This window comes from Convolutriloba macropyga, chromosome 7 (genome assembly GCF_964194025.1).
Source record: "Convolutriloba macropyga chromosome 7, txConMacr16.3, whole genome shotgun sequence".
Lineage (NCBI taxonomy): Eukaryota > Metazoa > Xenacoelomorpha > Acoela > Convolutidae > Convolutriloba > Convolutriloba macropyga.
In genome coordinates this window covers 43353791-43368912 of record NC_134474.1, presented here as the reverse complement: position 1 = coordinate 43368912, position 15122 = coordinate 43353791, and the positions used below count along the sequence as shown (strand labels likewise).

General features: G+C 34.4%; 2 protein-coding genes across 2 annotated transcripts in view; both read right to left on the bottom strand.

Moving 5' to 3' along the window:
- LOC142342888 (V-type proton ATPase subunit F-like) overlaps positions 1-15122 on the bottom strand; it is a 245543-nt gene that overhangs the window by 129030 nt on the left and 101391 nt on the right. The window lies entirely within an intron of this gene.
- LOC142343042 (uncharacterized) overlaps positions 4694-15122 on the bottom strand; it is a 53309-nt gene continuing 42880 nt past the window's right edge. The window contains exons 4-5 of the mRNA XM_075394729.1: positions 8520-8734; positions 4694-4783 (exon numbers count right to left, since the gene is read on the bottom strand). Of these exons, the coding sequence (XP_075250844.1) occupies positions 4694-4783; positions 8520-8734 (305 nt within the window). The remainder of the gene's footprint in view (positions 4784-8519; positions 8735-15122) is intronic.

Genomic DNA, 15122 nt, shown 5'->3' with positions numbered 1-15122 from the left:
TCCTAACAGAAAGTAGTTGGTAGTTGCAACAATAAAATTGCTACAATCGGCGCTTACGGGCGTTAGTGGACGCCAATTACAGTATGCTCCGTCAGACAAAATTTAGCGTGCAACAGGTCTTCTTTGAGGTGACGCGAGCCAGCAACAGTACAAAACACGGGCTTGAAAATGCGTCCCAACCTTTCAAAAAAACCAGCATGATTTAGTGCGCTGGGAAGGTTGAAAATCCGCCTTCTACCCATGTGAGCAAGCTCAGCTGCACTGGTGCTGGTGATTCACTTAGTAAACAAATTCAAAGAACTTTTTCTCTGCTCCAAAAATATAGGGGCCATTGTCGACCGAAAAACAGCGGGTGCACCCTTACATCACTGAAACCGCTCAAGTTCCATAACACAAGAACTCTGTATCCTGGGATGTAAATGTCTCAGCAAGGACAACTTTTTGTAAAAAGACAATTGAAGAATAATCCCCACCTCTTTTCACTAACACGGCGGATATTAATATAAAATAGTCCAAAATAGTCAACGCCGGTGCTTGTAAAAGGAGAAGACTGGTAAGCTAGTCTTTCCTTAGTCGCATTGGACATGGTTGGTTGCATAGTTTTACCTTGCAATTCTCTTCACCTCAGGCAGTGTGCTTGGCGCAATTGCGGTCTACTTTTAAGTGCTGTATAGTGTTCCTGCACAATTAATCCCAGGTATTCATTGCCCCGATTGTAATGCCTGACAGGAGTCTGTTCAAGGAAAATTTCCACAAACGGGTAACGTGCATCCAAGATGATGGGGTGCTTTACAATAAACAATTTCAATTGACTGCTTGATTCAGCCAGAGGAACAAATTAGTCCATTCGGGGAGCTCCTCCGTTAAAAATATTGTCACAAAAATCCTTTCTTTCGTTTTCAAAAGACTCTCTTGCAACGAAGTACTGTAGATTACGCTCGGCTTCATCAAGCTGAGTAAAATTAGTTTTGCTACCATCGAGTTTGCGTTAGCCAGCTTATTTCGTTAAGAATCTCAGAACGTAAGCTGCAATATGCAGATACTTTTGATAAGTACTGATCTCATTTTTAAACAGGAATAAGGACGGAACGGGATTGGACTCTTCTTTGACACAGTTTTTCACAGTTGCAGTGTCTTCAATAGTAACTGAATGTTTGATGTCTAATGTTATTGACGACGTATCTGTCGGGCAAAAACGGAAATTTTAAAATCTTCAAGCAATATGGAGCAATGACCCAGCTACTGTACTGCCAAACTCCATCGGACACCACGCGTCAAAAATTAGCGAGAATTTTCACAGCGGTTGGAAGAATCAGTCAAATTTATTCAAAGCTGGTAAAACTTTTAAGAATGATCTTTTCACAACCATTTCTGTTCTACTAAACTCTGCAAAAACAACCCATTTTCATGCTTCTAAACGATGCAGTGCAACCTAAAACAGAGACTCCTTGAAAGTACAGCCGGTACAGTAGATTGAGTTGATATGCCATTGAAAACGAAAACAAAAACGTTTTTTAAACGGATGGTTTCGTAAAAATTATTACCGGCCGTCATCAAAAACCAGTTTATAAAGATGACGAAAAGAGACAAAAACGATGAAAAATTGCTTCAAATTGGTTCAAAAGAACTTTGTTTTACAACAAAACGTTAAATTTGATTTGAACAGCGGCAAAGTTTTTAAAATTTGGTTGTGTTTATTCTAGTAGACTAGAAGAACTGAATTGAAAACCAAAACTCAATCAGATAGTTTTAGGGGTCGCTTTTTTAAGATCAAAACGTTTAACTTTCTTAACATTGATCACTGGTCTTTTTAAAATTTAAGCTAATACTAATTACTGTCGAAATGAAATCTGATGAGTTCAAACTAATGAAATTGCCGTTTTCTGTTAAAAGTTTTTCCGGCCACAAAAAACAACAGCTACATATGCATACTTGAAGTATACCCAAGATCAACAAAATATCCAAAATGAGGATGAGAGAATAAAGACCATCAGAGAAGTGTCTTCAGCAAAAACAAAATCGCAACCTTCACCAAAACTATAATTTCTTTAGTATCTATTTTTCAACTTCTCTGATAATTTTAGCCAAGAAAAATTTTTTCGGTGAAACATCTTTCGATTCATCCTAGTCCTCAATGTTTTTAGTCTTAATATTTTAACCATACTTTTTATATGCTCTGTAAACAACTTGATAACTTGATTGAAAATACAACCAATAATATCTCATCTATAACGCATTTTTTTCTTCCTAACATGAAAATACACAAATTAGATGACTCATATGCGATCTTCAAGAACTCTAGCGCTCAAGAAGCGGAATACTTAAGTTTGTGACATAGTAAAGATATACTCTATCAATCTCCAATTAGTAAAGTCATCAAGTCATCACAGATCTTTTTGTTTCATTGAGGTAGGTCTAATAAGAAACACACAATTGACACAAGAATCGATGTAAGAGAGGGAAAAATAGCGTCATGCACACAAATTGGACTGTAAAGTTTGAGAAATCACTGAAAGTGGAGATGTCCAGTGGTCCCAACCACCATTCATGTTTACGATTAATCACTATTTTATGACCAAAAAACGGGATATCAAGCCAATTTCTGTCTGTCTGGTTTTTCCCTTCCGTTTTGACAGTTTGTAGCTACTGGAAGTTTCAATCTTTTTATAAAATTATTGTCAAATCTAATTGAAGGTTGTCACCTGCTTTTTACCAAGTTTTTGTATTCATTTTTGTCTGATACCAAGAGTAGCCGAAAAACGATAATTAAGAAGAAAAACCACATATTAAAATTCCACTTCATTTCTCATTTCATATTTTGAATACATTAGTTACCACTCAACGAAGAAAATTTCTATTGAGAAAATAGTAAAATCTAGTCCATGTTTTTTAGCATTTCACATAAAAATGTTCTAACTTAGTAACATGAAGCACAATCGCACCAATTCCACTGAAATAAAAGTTGCAATTCAGAAATTTCACCAAAAGCCTTTTTTAATCAGTTCTCGCAATTTTGAGCAATCTACTCAATTACAGTCAGTAGTTGGTTTAAAAACACAAATTCGATTATCCAGATCAAGTCTTCAAGCACTCTAACAACCAAAAAATCGAAGACTAAAGTTGGCTGCATAGTTTATATGCACTTTGTCAATCTTCAATTAGTAAACTCAACAAGGAGCCTCGGTAATGTGCGTTCGCACATGATGTTCCGAACCCATCCATCCACGTTTGAATTTATTAGTCTACTAAATGAGGAAGAGAAAGAAGAGGTTCAAATAATCTCATATCTTTCAGCAAACAATAAACGCTGGATTAGAGCGCCGATGAGACTTGCCATCAATGAGAGCACTGGAAGAGATACACCCAAAAACGAATACTAGCAAACATTAATTACGACCAAAACTCATCGAATATATTTAAAAAACAGAAAATAATCAAATGAAGAAAGAATCCGATCTAAACAATTCAACCTGTACTTCATTAGATCTCCATTGGATAATATATCAATCCTCTCAATAATGCGACTCGGTGACAGGCCGACAATAAAGAGCAAAAACGGAAAACTTCAAAAATACAATTCTCTTTTTTTGAAAACAACCAATTTCAAAATGATTAAAACGAAACCAATTTAAACGCTAACTTATACGTGAACCAATTGAGACTTGCCGTTATACGTAATATGTTGGACGACTGCAAAAGTAACAGCGCCAATTGGGCCAACCCATTAGTGTGATAATGTGGAAAGCAACCAGAAAACTAAGAATGAGCGATTATCCAAAAACCACTCATTTTTCAAATAAAAATGCGTAGTACCAAACCCAAGAAAAATTGGTTTGAAAGAAATTATAATAAAGATTGGATCTTCGTTTACAGGAAAGGGGATGCCACCTATCGTTACAGAGACCAAGCTAAAAATTAGAAATAAATAATATAAAAGTCACAAAGCTCAAAAATCAACTGATTTTTAAAAGAAATTTATTCAAAAGTTCCAACAAACAACAAACTTTGAACTTTAAACAAAAAAAGATCAATTTGCAACTGCTCAGGAATCCACTTGCGTTGGTTGTTATTGAAGCGAATTATTAGGACGACAAAAAACAGCAAAAACGGATAAACTAGAAATTTCACAAACAATTTATTGAAGCCACAGTGTTGAAGCCAGTATATCTATAATACATTAAAGAACCAATAAAAACTTTAAACTGACGACAACAATTAAATGATTTGCTTTAGTTCCTTTTGATTTTAACTGGGTCTTCTACGTAAAGCGTCTTCGTGAAAAAGACAACAAAATGATCCACAAATACTGACCAGTATCGAAAAATCACAAAATCCTTATGGAGACGCATTTCTAAGCACTATTGACATCTGCCAAAACATAACCAACAACAGAAATTTTGTTTAGAGCAACAGAAAATTGATGAGTTCTGTCAATAATAAGACTTATTACTTGTTGACGACAAAGATAACAAAAAATGGGAACAACAAAAATATTTTCTATGAAGAAAATAATTGAAAGTCTTTCAAACCTTTAACTATGAACCGGTATCATGAAACAGAATCAATTAAATCATCGTGGAAACGTTCAAAGCCTTTAGCGTTCAATGTCATCAAAAATACAGAACGACAAAAAAGACGACATAGAGGCAAAAACAAAAAAAATAGGTTAAGTGAGAGCACGGATGCGCAGCCGTTAAAACAGTAGGCTATTAACTGAAGCATTTGAACACGTTCTTTTGCGCATTTCCTCAATGCAAGAGGGAACTGTTTTCGGTTTGATAAGCTAAAAGAGAACAAATATCAACCCCAGATATAGAAAAATGTGCAAAAATTGGGAAAAACAAAACTATTTTCTTAAAAAAATTAACTGAAAGTCATTTACACTTCTAGCTCTAATCGAAATCAGTAAACAGATTTATTTAAACGTCTAAAGAAGTAATTAGGTCTTTTGATTGACAGGAAAATGCCGTATGAAAACGAAAAGGACCACAATTACAGGCAAAGTCACAAATCTAGAAAGTTTTGAGAGAACGGCTTCGCAGTCGTTAAAACTATCAGCTATTCACGGAAGTCATTAAAAAGGGTTTTTGCGCATTTTTTCAATGTCAATTGTAGCAATAATTAATATGATTAGTTGAAAAGGGAATAAGTAACTAGCTCGAATAAAGGAAAACATGCAAAAATTCACAAAATTTTGATCAAATTTCGTAGTAAGAAAGTCAAAAAACGTTACTTGAAATTAAAACCAAGGTAAAGAGTTATTTTGGTTCTCCGTTTGGAAGAGTTTTTGCCCTATATAAGATGTGACTAAGCTACATGTGGACAGAAATAGGATTAAAAAGTGACAAATTTCAAAACTTCACTAATATTCTCTTAAAACAAATACATTCAAAGTCATAAGAGGCATTCGATAACAACTGAAGGCATTCTATAGGCTCACCTGCAGCTCTTTAAGAACCCATTTGGGCCTTTGATTATTGAAACGTAGTCAGGTGGCTACAAAAAAATTACAAAAGAATCCAAAACAAAACGAAAACATTTAATTTGTACGAAAAAACATTCTCAAAGACATAAAAACAATGAGCTTTTCTATGAAGACATACTGTACTTTCATATGGCCTTATTTTGTTGTAAATAGGATTGATAGTCATCTTTTGGGCCGCGATTTGAAATAATTCTTGTCCGTAATCAGCATAAGAAAACAAAAATGCGAAAAATTTTTTGAAAAATACCGCGCCCTAATTTAATCCGAAGAATTACTGTTATAAGAAACCATGATGAGTTGACCCCTAGCCCTGATTTTTCTCAGCGTCCAACAAAAACAATTAATTAGTTCGTATGTTTGCAAAAAAGATCATTTATTAATTGAAATGTTTCATTGAGCCAGAAACAAAACACGCACTTTGTATAATTTTTTGGTTTATTTTTCAAAAAACCTGCAAAAATTCAATTCCAGAAAACTCCTATACAGAAAGAATATACAGCTATTTTTTGTAGGAGTTTTCAAAGATTGTGGCAGCAAATGTTAGGCCTCTAATTCCTGCAAATTTAAACGAAGTATGAAACAAAAGCTTTTTTGGAGCCCTTTTTGAGTTAAAAAAAGTATCAAACTCGAAAATTGTAGCAGAAATATTAACCAAAAATCACGATTTAAACAAGTTGGCGAGCCTTCTTTATCCTTAACCGTAAAACCAATAACATTGTTTTTAAAAATTTTCACAAGTTTTAGCAAAATTAACGAAAATTTGGTCAAAAATTACGGCAATTTTGAATAAAAACAATGGAATTCACTCTAATGATACCAGTCTCAACTCTCTACGATGAATATATCGATCGGCCAAAATTGTCTGAACAAAAAAAACCCATTTGAGTATATAGTTCCTCCCCCCAAATGTGGGTCGGAACAATAAGTCAGCACAGGGGAGGTTACTGTTTGAGTGATAGAAATCAAACAAGTAACACACAATTGACATAAGATTCGACGTAAGATAGAGAGAGAGAGAGAGAAAGTAAAAAAAATAACGTCACTCACACAAAGTCAGCTGCATATTTGAGAACGGAAAAAGTTCAAATGGTCCTGAGAACTGGGAATCATCAATGGAGATGGCTGGTTAAACAGTTCTAACACGACAAGCACTAACAAGCAGTTCAAAGAAAAGATTAAACTTATGATTTGACCATCGACAAATTTTCATTAAAAAAGACGCATTGTATGTTTTATCATTTAAACTGAGGGAAAAGTGACAAAACAACAAAAATTGAAGGCAAAATTCAAAAAATCAACAAAACTGTTAATAATTGTCGTCTGAGTCAAAGAAACACATATCTAAAAATAAACCATTAAATGAATTAAATTATGCTACATTGAAATTTTTTTTGGAAGCCGAATAGTCTCGAACTCATTTAAAATATCAGCAGGGAACTAAAGCAAGCGAATTGGAGCTATCTTTAGTGAGTCGAAGTGACAAGTCATTGCGACGATTAACAAAAACGGGTGGAACTTAAAATTGCACCAACGTTTTGTTGTCCAAATAACTTTTATTAAGATGAAAGAGATGTAGAAAGTATGAAAGAAATGTTCACAGATGCCTATTTACGCGAGAGCCATCTGTCATTAATAATATTATCTGAGTAGACAGCAAAAAAAAATTAAAAATATGGGCAAAACTCAAATAGCTGTTTTTAATTTCTGAAAAAAAAATCCCCAAGTATTAATTATTGGCATACAGCTGAAAAATTATTGCTATATCACTGAAATGAAAAATATGCGTCCTTTGAAGGCAAAACAGAAAAAAGAAGTACGGACGGAACAAATGGTGTCGAGGTCAAAATAAACAATATCTAAAAAATGAATCCATCAAATATTTCCATCTATGCCTCGCTATCAAGCTGGTAAGACCTGGCAATAATGAGACTAGATGATAGGACAAAAACAAACAATAAATACGGTCGAAACTCAAAAGTTTACTATCCTTTGCATGCCAAAAAACTGACAAAGTAATAAGAACCATTATTTTATCGCTGAAGGATTCAAAATACTTACGCACAATCCGCACACATAAATCTCATTTAGTTGGAATTAGGAGGACGACATTGGAAGCAGAGAACAAACTAACGAAAAAAATCTTGCCCAAAAACAGAAAACTTGTTCTAACACGATTTTCTTGCTGAACTTTAAAAGTAGTTTAAAAATGCGCCCAGTGCAATACAAATACTTTGGTCTGTAGAAAAGTACGACGAGATTGACAACACAATTGCTATCGCAGTTATTATAATAAAGAGTACTTTTAAAAACGAATTACACAAATTGTATTCTATTTTCCGTAGCGAAACCTAAATTTTTGTTCTGATTTTAACATGAAAAGTCTAAAAAATGACATGAACTTTGTACTGTTGAGAGTAAAATTAAAGAATTGGAATAGTATGATTCATTACTGGTTTACTATGGGACGTTGGTCCGGATACATTTAGTTGGCAAAATATGAAAGTAATCATCTGAATTCGATTCAGTTGTTCTATTTCACCAACATGGATTGATACTGATAAAAATTTCAACAGATTGTCAACGTATTTATTCTGATGTTGATAAAATCCAGAACAAAAAGCCAAAAATTTTAGTCAGAAACCTCGTAACCAGAAAAAACTGAATTGTCAATGTATATTGATAAATTTTTTTGTTTACTTGCAGCAGTATATGCTCTGAGCTGTTGGAACCAGAATACAATTGAGGATAGATTCAGATTTTAATTGAAGTACCTCATACAAAGATAGTCAGAAAAACAATTTTGCGAAATAATTTCAATCAGTAAAGTTTGGTTTCATGGCAGTATTAATTGAAGTTCGGGTGAGCGAGGGCCAAACGAAGAGCATATCCATGGTTGTTCAATACAAATGACGTTTCTTTTAAACCAATCAAAATTCACGACATTCATAAGGTGCTGTAAATTGCTAAATAAATAACTTAATCGCATCGGTATCTGAAGATTTTGAGGGAACACGTGAAAAGTATCTGCATTCACGCGGTCATCTAGACGCGAGTAGCTGAAGGGTCCCGTTCCAAATCCAATTGCTGCCACGACGTTCCCGCAGTACTCGTCAGATCTCGTGCTGAGGAAGTTAAGTTGTTTCCCGTGTGAAAAGAAGTCCATAATCCTGGCATGGTAGTCTAGAGGTGACAGTCCTTTTTCAGCTCCTTCTTCTTCGTAAATTGTCTTCTGGAAGTCACAACAACCACCTGATAACAATACCACTACGCAGATTGACATCACAGGCCGAATTCGTCTAAGTGTAGACCCCTCAAAATAAAAAAAAGTGTGTCCACGCCACCATGCGTTCATCACTGCTTTTAAAACATTATATACCAACTTGCTTCTCTCACGAGTAGCTGAGTTATTGAGAAAATGCGAATCAGCGATTAGTTTTTCAACCGGCAATTAGTATTGCGAGGGACTTTTATTTAACTATTTACCAATTGGGTTTTCTTTTATTTCTGAATATAATTAAACAAGAAGGCTCGGTAATGTGCATTTGCACATAATGTTCCGACTCAGCGCATCCCCGTTTTTATTTTATTGTCTACCAAATGAGGAAGAGATAAAAAAACTTCCAAAAATTCGACATATCGTTCAACAAACAACTAAGTGGAAAAAAATGATAACTGATTAGAGGGCCGATGAGACTTGCCATTAATGAGAGTACTAGACAAGACAAACTTACAAATAAAACAGTAGCAAACATTAATTACGACCAAAACTCGACGTTTATTTTTAGGAAAACATTTAATAATAAAAAGAATATAGAATGAGGTAAAACATGAATTCAACATATTAACCGGTACTTCATTGGACAAGATATGGATCTGTCAATAATGCGACTCGTAACAGGTCGGCAAATAAGAGCAAACTGGGCAAAGCTCAATTATACGTTTCTATTTTTGAAAGCAACCAACTTCGAATTGATTCAAACCAAAGCGTATCAGCTCGGCTCATTAAGAATGTTAATTTTTTTAGGCTTCATAGGAAGCAATTAGGAGATGTCATTATCAATTTTATATCAGACGACTACAAAAATACAGGCAAAAACCGCTAAAACCATAGGCTATTCACGAAGAACATTAAATTTCTTCAATAGAACATTTCTTCAACGGCAGCTGGGCCGCGTCAATGGTTCAATAATGTGGCAAGTAAACAAAAAAAATCAAAAATGGGCAAAGACACAAGTTTCACACTTTTTATGTGAAAATGCACAGTACCAAAGCCAAGGAACCCATAATTGAAAAACCATAATTGAAAACCCAACATTGAAAAATTCGGATAACGAAAGAAAACAATGCAATCTTTATTCACTGGAAAGAGGATGCGACCTGTCAAAACCGAGACAAAAGTACAAAGAAAGAAATTTAAAAAGATGGCAAATCTGAAAACTTCACTGATTTTTTTAACAAAAAAATATTTGCAAAAATTCAAACAAACCATAACGTTTCAACTTAAAAGTAAAACAAATTAACTCTCAGTAACTCAGCGAGCCGTTTGTAGCTGTTATTGATGAGTCTGAATTAATTAAAAGACGACAAAAAACAAAATTTCTCAACATTTCAAAGAATTTATCGAAAACAGAGAGTTGAAGCCATTAAAAATAAAATACAATGAAAACCATTAATAATTTCAAATTGATCAAAAAAAAGTTTGAATATTCTGATCTGGTCTTCTTTGATTTTAAATGGGTCTTCATTGTAAGAGGTTTTTATTAAAAGCAGTACAAAAGAACCCGAAAATTTAAACAGTATCAAAAACTCACGAATTTCTTATGAGAACACATCTTTAAGCTCTAAAAACATCAAACAAAAAACATAATCAATGCCAGAAATGTTGTCTGGAGCAACAGGAGGTCGATGAGCCCTGTCAAAATTGATGCTAAAATACTTGCTGACAACAATGAGATCAAAAATTGGGAAGTCCAAAAATATTATCCTAAAAAATAATAGATTGAAAGTCATTCAGACCGTTAGCTATAGACTTAAATCAGTAAATAGACTCTTTTGAACATTTTTAGAGGCAATTAAAGCCTTTGACTGTCAGGAACATGCCATTTGACAACAAGAAGACCGAAAAAAGCGGCAAAACAGAAAAAGTCCAAAAAATATTGCGCTTTCTTTCATTGCCGACTGGAAATGTCCTCAATGTGATAATTTGAAAAAGGAACAAAAAAGTCTCCAAATATATGCAAAAAACCAAAAATCACAAAACTTTTTTTAAATTGTAGTAAGAAAGCCAAGAAATCATTGGATAAATATAAAAATAATATAAAGAGCGTCCTTCACTCCATTTGGAATAAATTTGGCCCCTGTTTATTGAAACTAGTCTACATGTGGACAAAAATATAGCTTTAAAAACTGGCAACTTTCAAAACTTAAAGGACATTTAAAGACAACAAACAAATTCAAACTAAGAGGCATTAAATAACAGCTGAAAGCACTAAATGTGTGCACCTTTAGCTCATAAAAAACCTAATTAGATCTTCTGTTAAAAGGAAAAGTCATGAAGCTGCCTAAAGGATGACAAATGACATCAAAACAAATAAAATCAAAAAAAATTTACGAAAACATATGGTCAACGCTGTAAAAACTTCGAGCTTTTCTCTGAAGACATTGTTTATTTTTTGGCCTCATTTTGTTGTAAATATGATCTGTCATTCATTTGGTCTTGATTTGAAATAATATTTGTCAATAATCAACACAAAAAACAAAAGAAAGAAAAATTTTGAAGAAGACCGAGCCGAACTAAAATCCAAATAATAATTGATTGTAAGAATCCAAGATGAGTGACATCCTAGCACTGACCTGCTGCGGTTCCAACAAGAACAATTCGTAATTTCATATGTTTGCCAATTAGATCAATAGCAAAAGAAATTTTTCAATAAACCAAAAATGATTGATGTTTTTTGTATAATTATTGAGTTATTGAGTTTTTTTTTTGAAAAACCTGCAAAATTTTCATTCCAAAAGATTCCTATGGAAATTGAGAGTCTTTCAAATCAAAATAGCCATTTTGATTTGAAAGACTGATATTTGAAAAACTTAGCAACAATTTCAACCAAAAGGCAAGGATAAAACCAATCTGCGATCCTCCTCTATCCCTAACAGTAAAATCAATAGCACTGTTGTTAAGAATTTCTACAAATTTTCGGAAAATTGACGAAAATGAGGTCAAGAAATACGGAAAATATGAATAAAAACAACGGTGTTCCCTCCACTATTCACAAAAAGTTAAGCCTCGATAACTGCCTGTAAAAAAACGAATATCAAAAAAATATTTTAAGTCCATATTCTGCGCTGGACGGGCTCTCTAATGATACCAGACTCAATTCTGGACTACAATGAATATATCGATCGGCCAAAATTGACTGAACAAAAAAGCCATTTGAATATATAATTGCTCCCCCACAAGTGGGTCGGAACAAACATTGTAAATCACCTTTACATGAGAAATATAGACACGTTATAATCAAAATTTAGATAAATTAGATCAACATTTCGTCGATAATTCTCAAGGCTAAAGTAGGCCTGAACGCGAGAAAATAGTGACTCAAACGGATAGCAGTGATGAAATACAGTCACAAGTGTCCACTAAGAGTTTACGTAATCGGCGTGCAAACAGTACATTTATATCGGATCAGCAACATCATCTCGTTTATTATTTAATGATATGCATGTTTCTGATATAATGTATGGCTTACTCAATGTCACGTCTAGACGCAGCAGTCAAGACTATCTGACTCCCGATAAAAGGGGTTGGGTCACAAAGTGTATATAAGTATACAGAACAGTAGAATACTGCTGAAGTTTGAACTTAAGTTTAAGAGTTTCAGTTTAAAGTTTGTCATAAAGCAATGCCTAGTTTTTTAGGACAATGATCCATGGTATTCTTCCAACTCAAACTTTCTCTCCCGGTTATGAGGGTCTTCATCTTATTCTCTGCCGTAGGTGAGTGATCGGTTCTCTTATTAACTCGCGTCTAGCGTTTGGTATCGTCTAGAGTCAGGCAGTCGTAAAATATTTGGGTAACTCATGCTGTCTCTCTCCTCCAGTGATGCCAATCCGAAACAACCTCTTTTCAGCGATACCTCCTTTTTCTGGCTTTTAAAACGCACCTTTTTGGGTCAAATTGAGGCGAGATTCACTGAATTGAAGTATTAAATAGATTACTGGGCCGTATAAATTTGTTGGTTTCGCATTCACGAGCCTTTCACGATCTTTATTTTAGTTTTATTTTGTGCTTTTTCCAAACTTTAAATTTGATTGCATTTCAAATTGTACCGTACTTTTCTGTTTTCTGATTAAGGTCGGGTTCGGGATTGTTCGGGATTTTGGACTTCCCATTCTCTGCTGTCAATGTTGCATGTGTCCGAATTTGTTAAGGGTTGTTTTTGTTGGGTTCTCCAATGCAAAATGTCTCTAACCCACTTAGCCAAGTACCTGCCCTATTTTGATTTGATGTAAATTTGTTCCTTTATTTATATGTTTTCGGATTGGCACATGTGTTCTTAAATGTTTCCCGTGTTGTTTGTAGCTTTTACAACTGTCTCGCTTTTGTTTGAGTTCATCCTATTATCGGCGGTGGTGTATTTGTCTTCTCTAGAGTTTCCATAATCTGTTCGATGATTTCAGTTGGCTTTTATATTTGTTTTTTAGCAACCTTTTCTTTTTCTCATGGTTTCTGCTATGATTTCGGGCTTGACAGTCGTTCAGTGGTTTGATGGTGAAGTATTGCAATTGGATGGGCCGATTTCATCTGTGATTGAGGATTCAGCCTTTTGTAGCAGATAAAATACTGAACATAAGCCGCCAGACAATCAGAGACTGAGAAGACTCTATTCTCCTTTATATATCGCTTGTACGGCTTACTTCAGTCAGTCTTGTAGTCATAGTTGAGCACGCCATGTGTGTTCTCAATACCTTGACTCCGGTGTTAATTATTATACGCCGTTGTAATTGAAGTACTCCTTCAATGTTTTACTGAATAGGTTAGTCTGAGAGAACTAGGTAAGTCTACTTCGCGCGCAGAAATAATTAGCGCTAACTCTATATACCTTAAGGCTGCAAAAAAATCCTCATAGGGTCTGCCTTACTTTGATATTGTTGAGGCAAACATTTACTGGATTGCGTTCACCTGTATTATGTTCCAGAATTACCAAATTTTCACTATCTCAGAAAAGTGCTCTGAAGAGGGCCTCGGGATGAATGTCGTAATAGGCTGAATATGGTTTGCTCTCTTAGTCACTTTTTGTTTAATACCTTACCGTGTTGTCGGGTTGTTTTTAAATTACTTTGAAATTCACACGTCTATTGATTTCAACGTGGGGAACTTTTTGAGTTAATTGCTTTGAAGCCTTTTAATGATTCTACCTCTTTTCAATTTCTACCTTAATGATTTGGCTTCAAAGATTTCACACTTGAAGCACGTTTAAGAGTCAAAAATTCGTAATCTATCTTTCCATCGGGCTAATTTGCGCATATAAGTCTCGTTAAAAAGATGTTCCTTTAATATAGCGAAGAAGCTTTGTGGTCCGACTAAACTGTTTACAGAGTATTTCTTGTTCAAAATATTTGATTCTCTTAATACATACCATATCGTAGGTGATCGGTCACCTTTCTCCGGGTACGTCTACTGGCCTTTAATAACCAACCCCATTGTAGTTGCGCCAACTATCAAGATTGTTACTTTTTTGGATTCTTTTCTATTAGGTAGTCCGTATTTTTCTTAATTTCCGGTAAGATTTTTTTGAATGCCTGATATTCTTTTATGTCAATTTCGTTGTTGTCAACTTTGTCTAGTTTTCATTTCATCAGAATTTTCAACAAAAATTTACCTAATTTCAACTCAAATCCCAAACTCAACAGATGCCTGAACGTTTGTTGATTTTCATCATCATGAGAATTTAAAACACCGAACATCAAAATAAGTTAGCCCGCCGAAGTAAAAACTCAAATCTTGAGGCGATGTTATTAAAATTAGAATCAATTTTTGATACCCAATTTTACATCATTGTTCCCCTTCACTAGCAGTATTGCCTGCATATGAAGTTCAGATAATACACACGCAATAGTAACTTACCAGATACTCCATTGCAAATTTGATGAAAGTTTATGCAAATTTAACAAGAAAAAATTTGTCTGTGATCGAATTTTCTCAGCAACTTTTTCCCTCTACTGCAAAATTAATCTTAGTTGAAAACACCTGAAATTTTTTACACTTTGAGACAATTTTGTTCTGGAAAAAATCAGATGTTGTTCATCAAATTTAAATTGGGGTATCTGGATACCATTGCGTCTGAAATCTGGATTTCGCATGCAGTCAAGGATTATTGCGTCACAGCTAATCTATGAAGCCTTAATATAAATTTACTTTTTGAATGTTCTCAATTTATACCAGAGTAAGAAATACACACCCCCCCCCCCAAAAAAAAACGGGATAAACGGGTAGTATCAGGAGGTCATGAAGTGGCTCAGCAGCTCTCTTAGAGCTCTACTAGTCTGTTAGTGTACAGTTAATCAGAACTGCTGAGAAGTCATAAACGATGGTGTAAAGGGCATTTTCTTTGGCGGAATGATTTCCCCTTTCGCC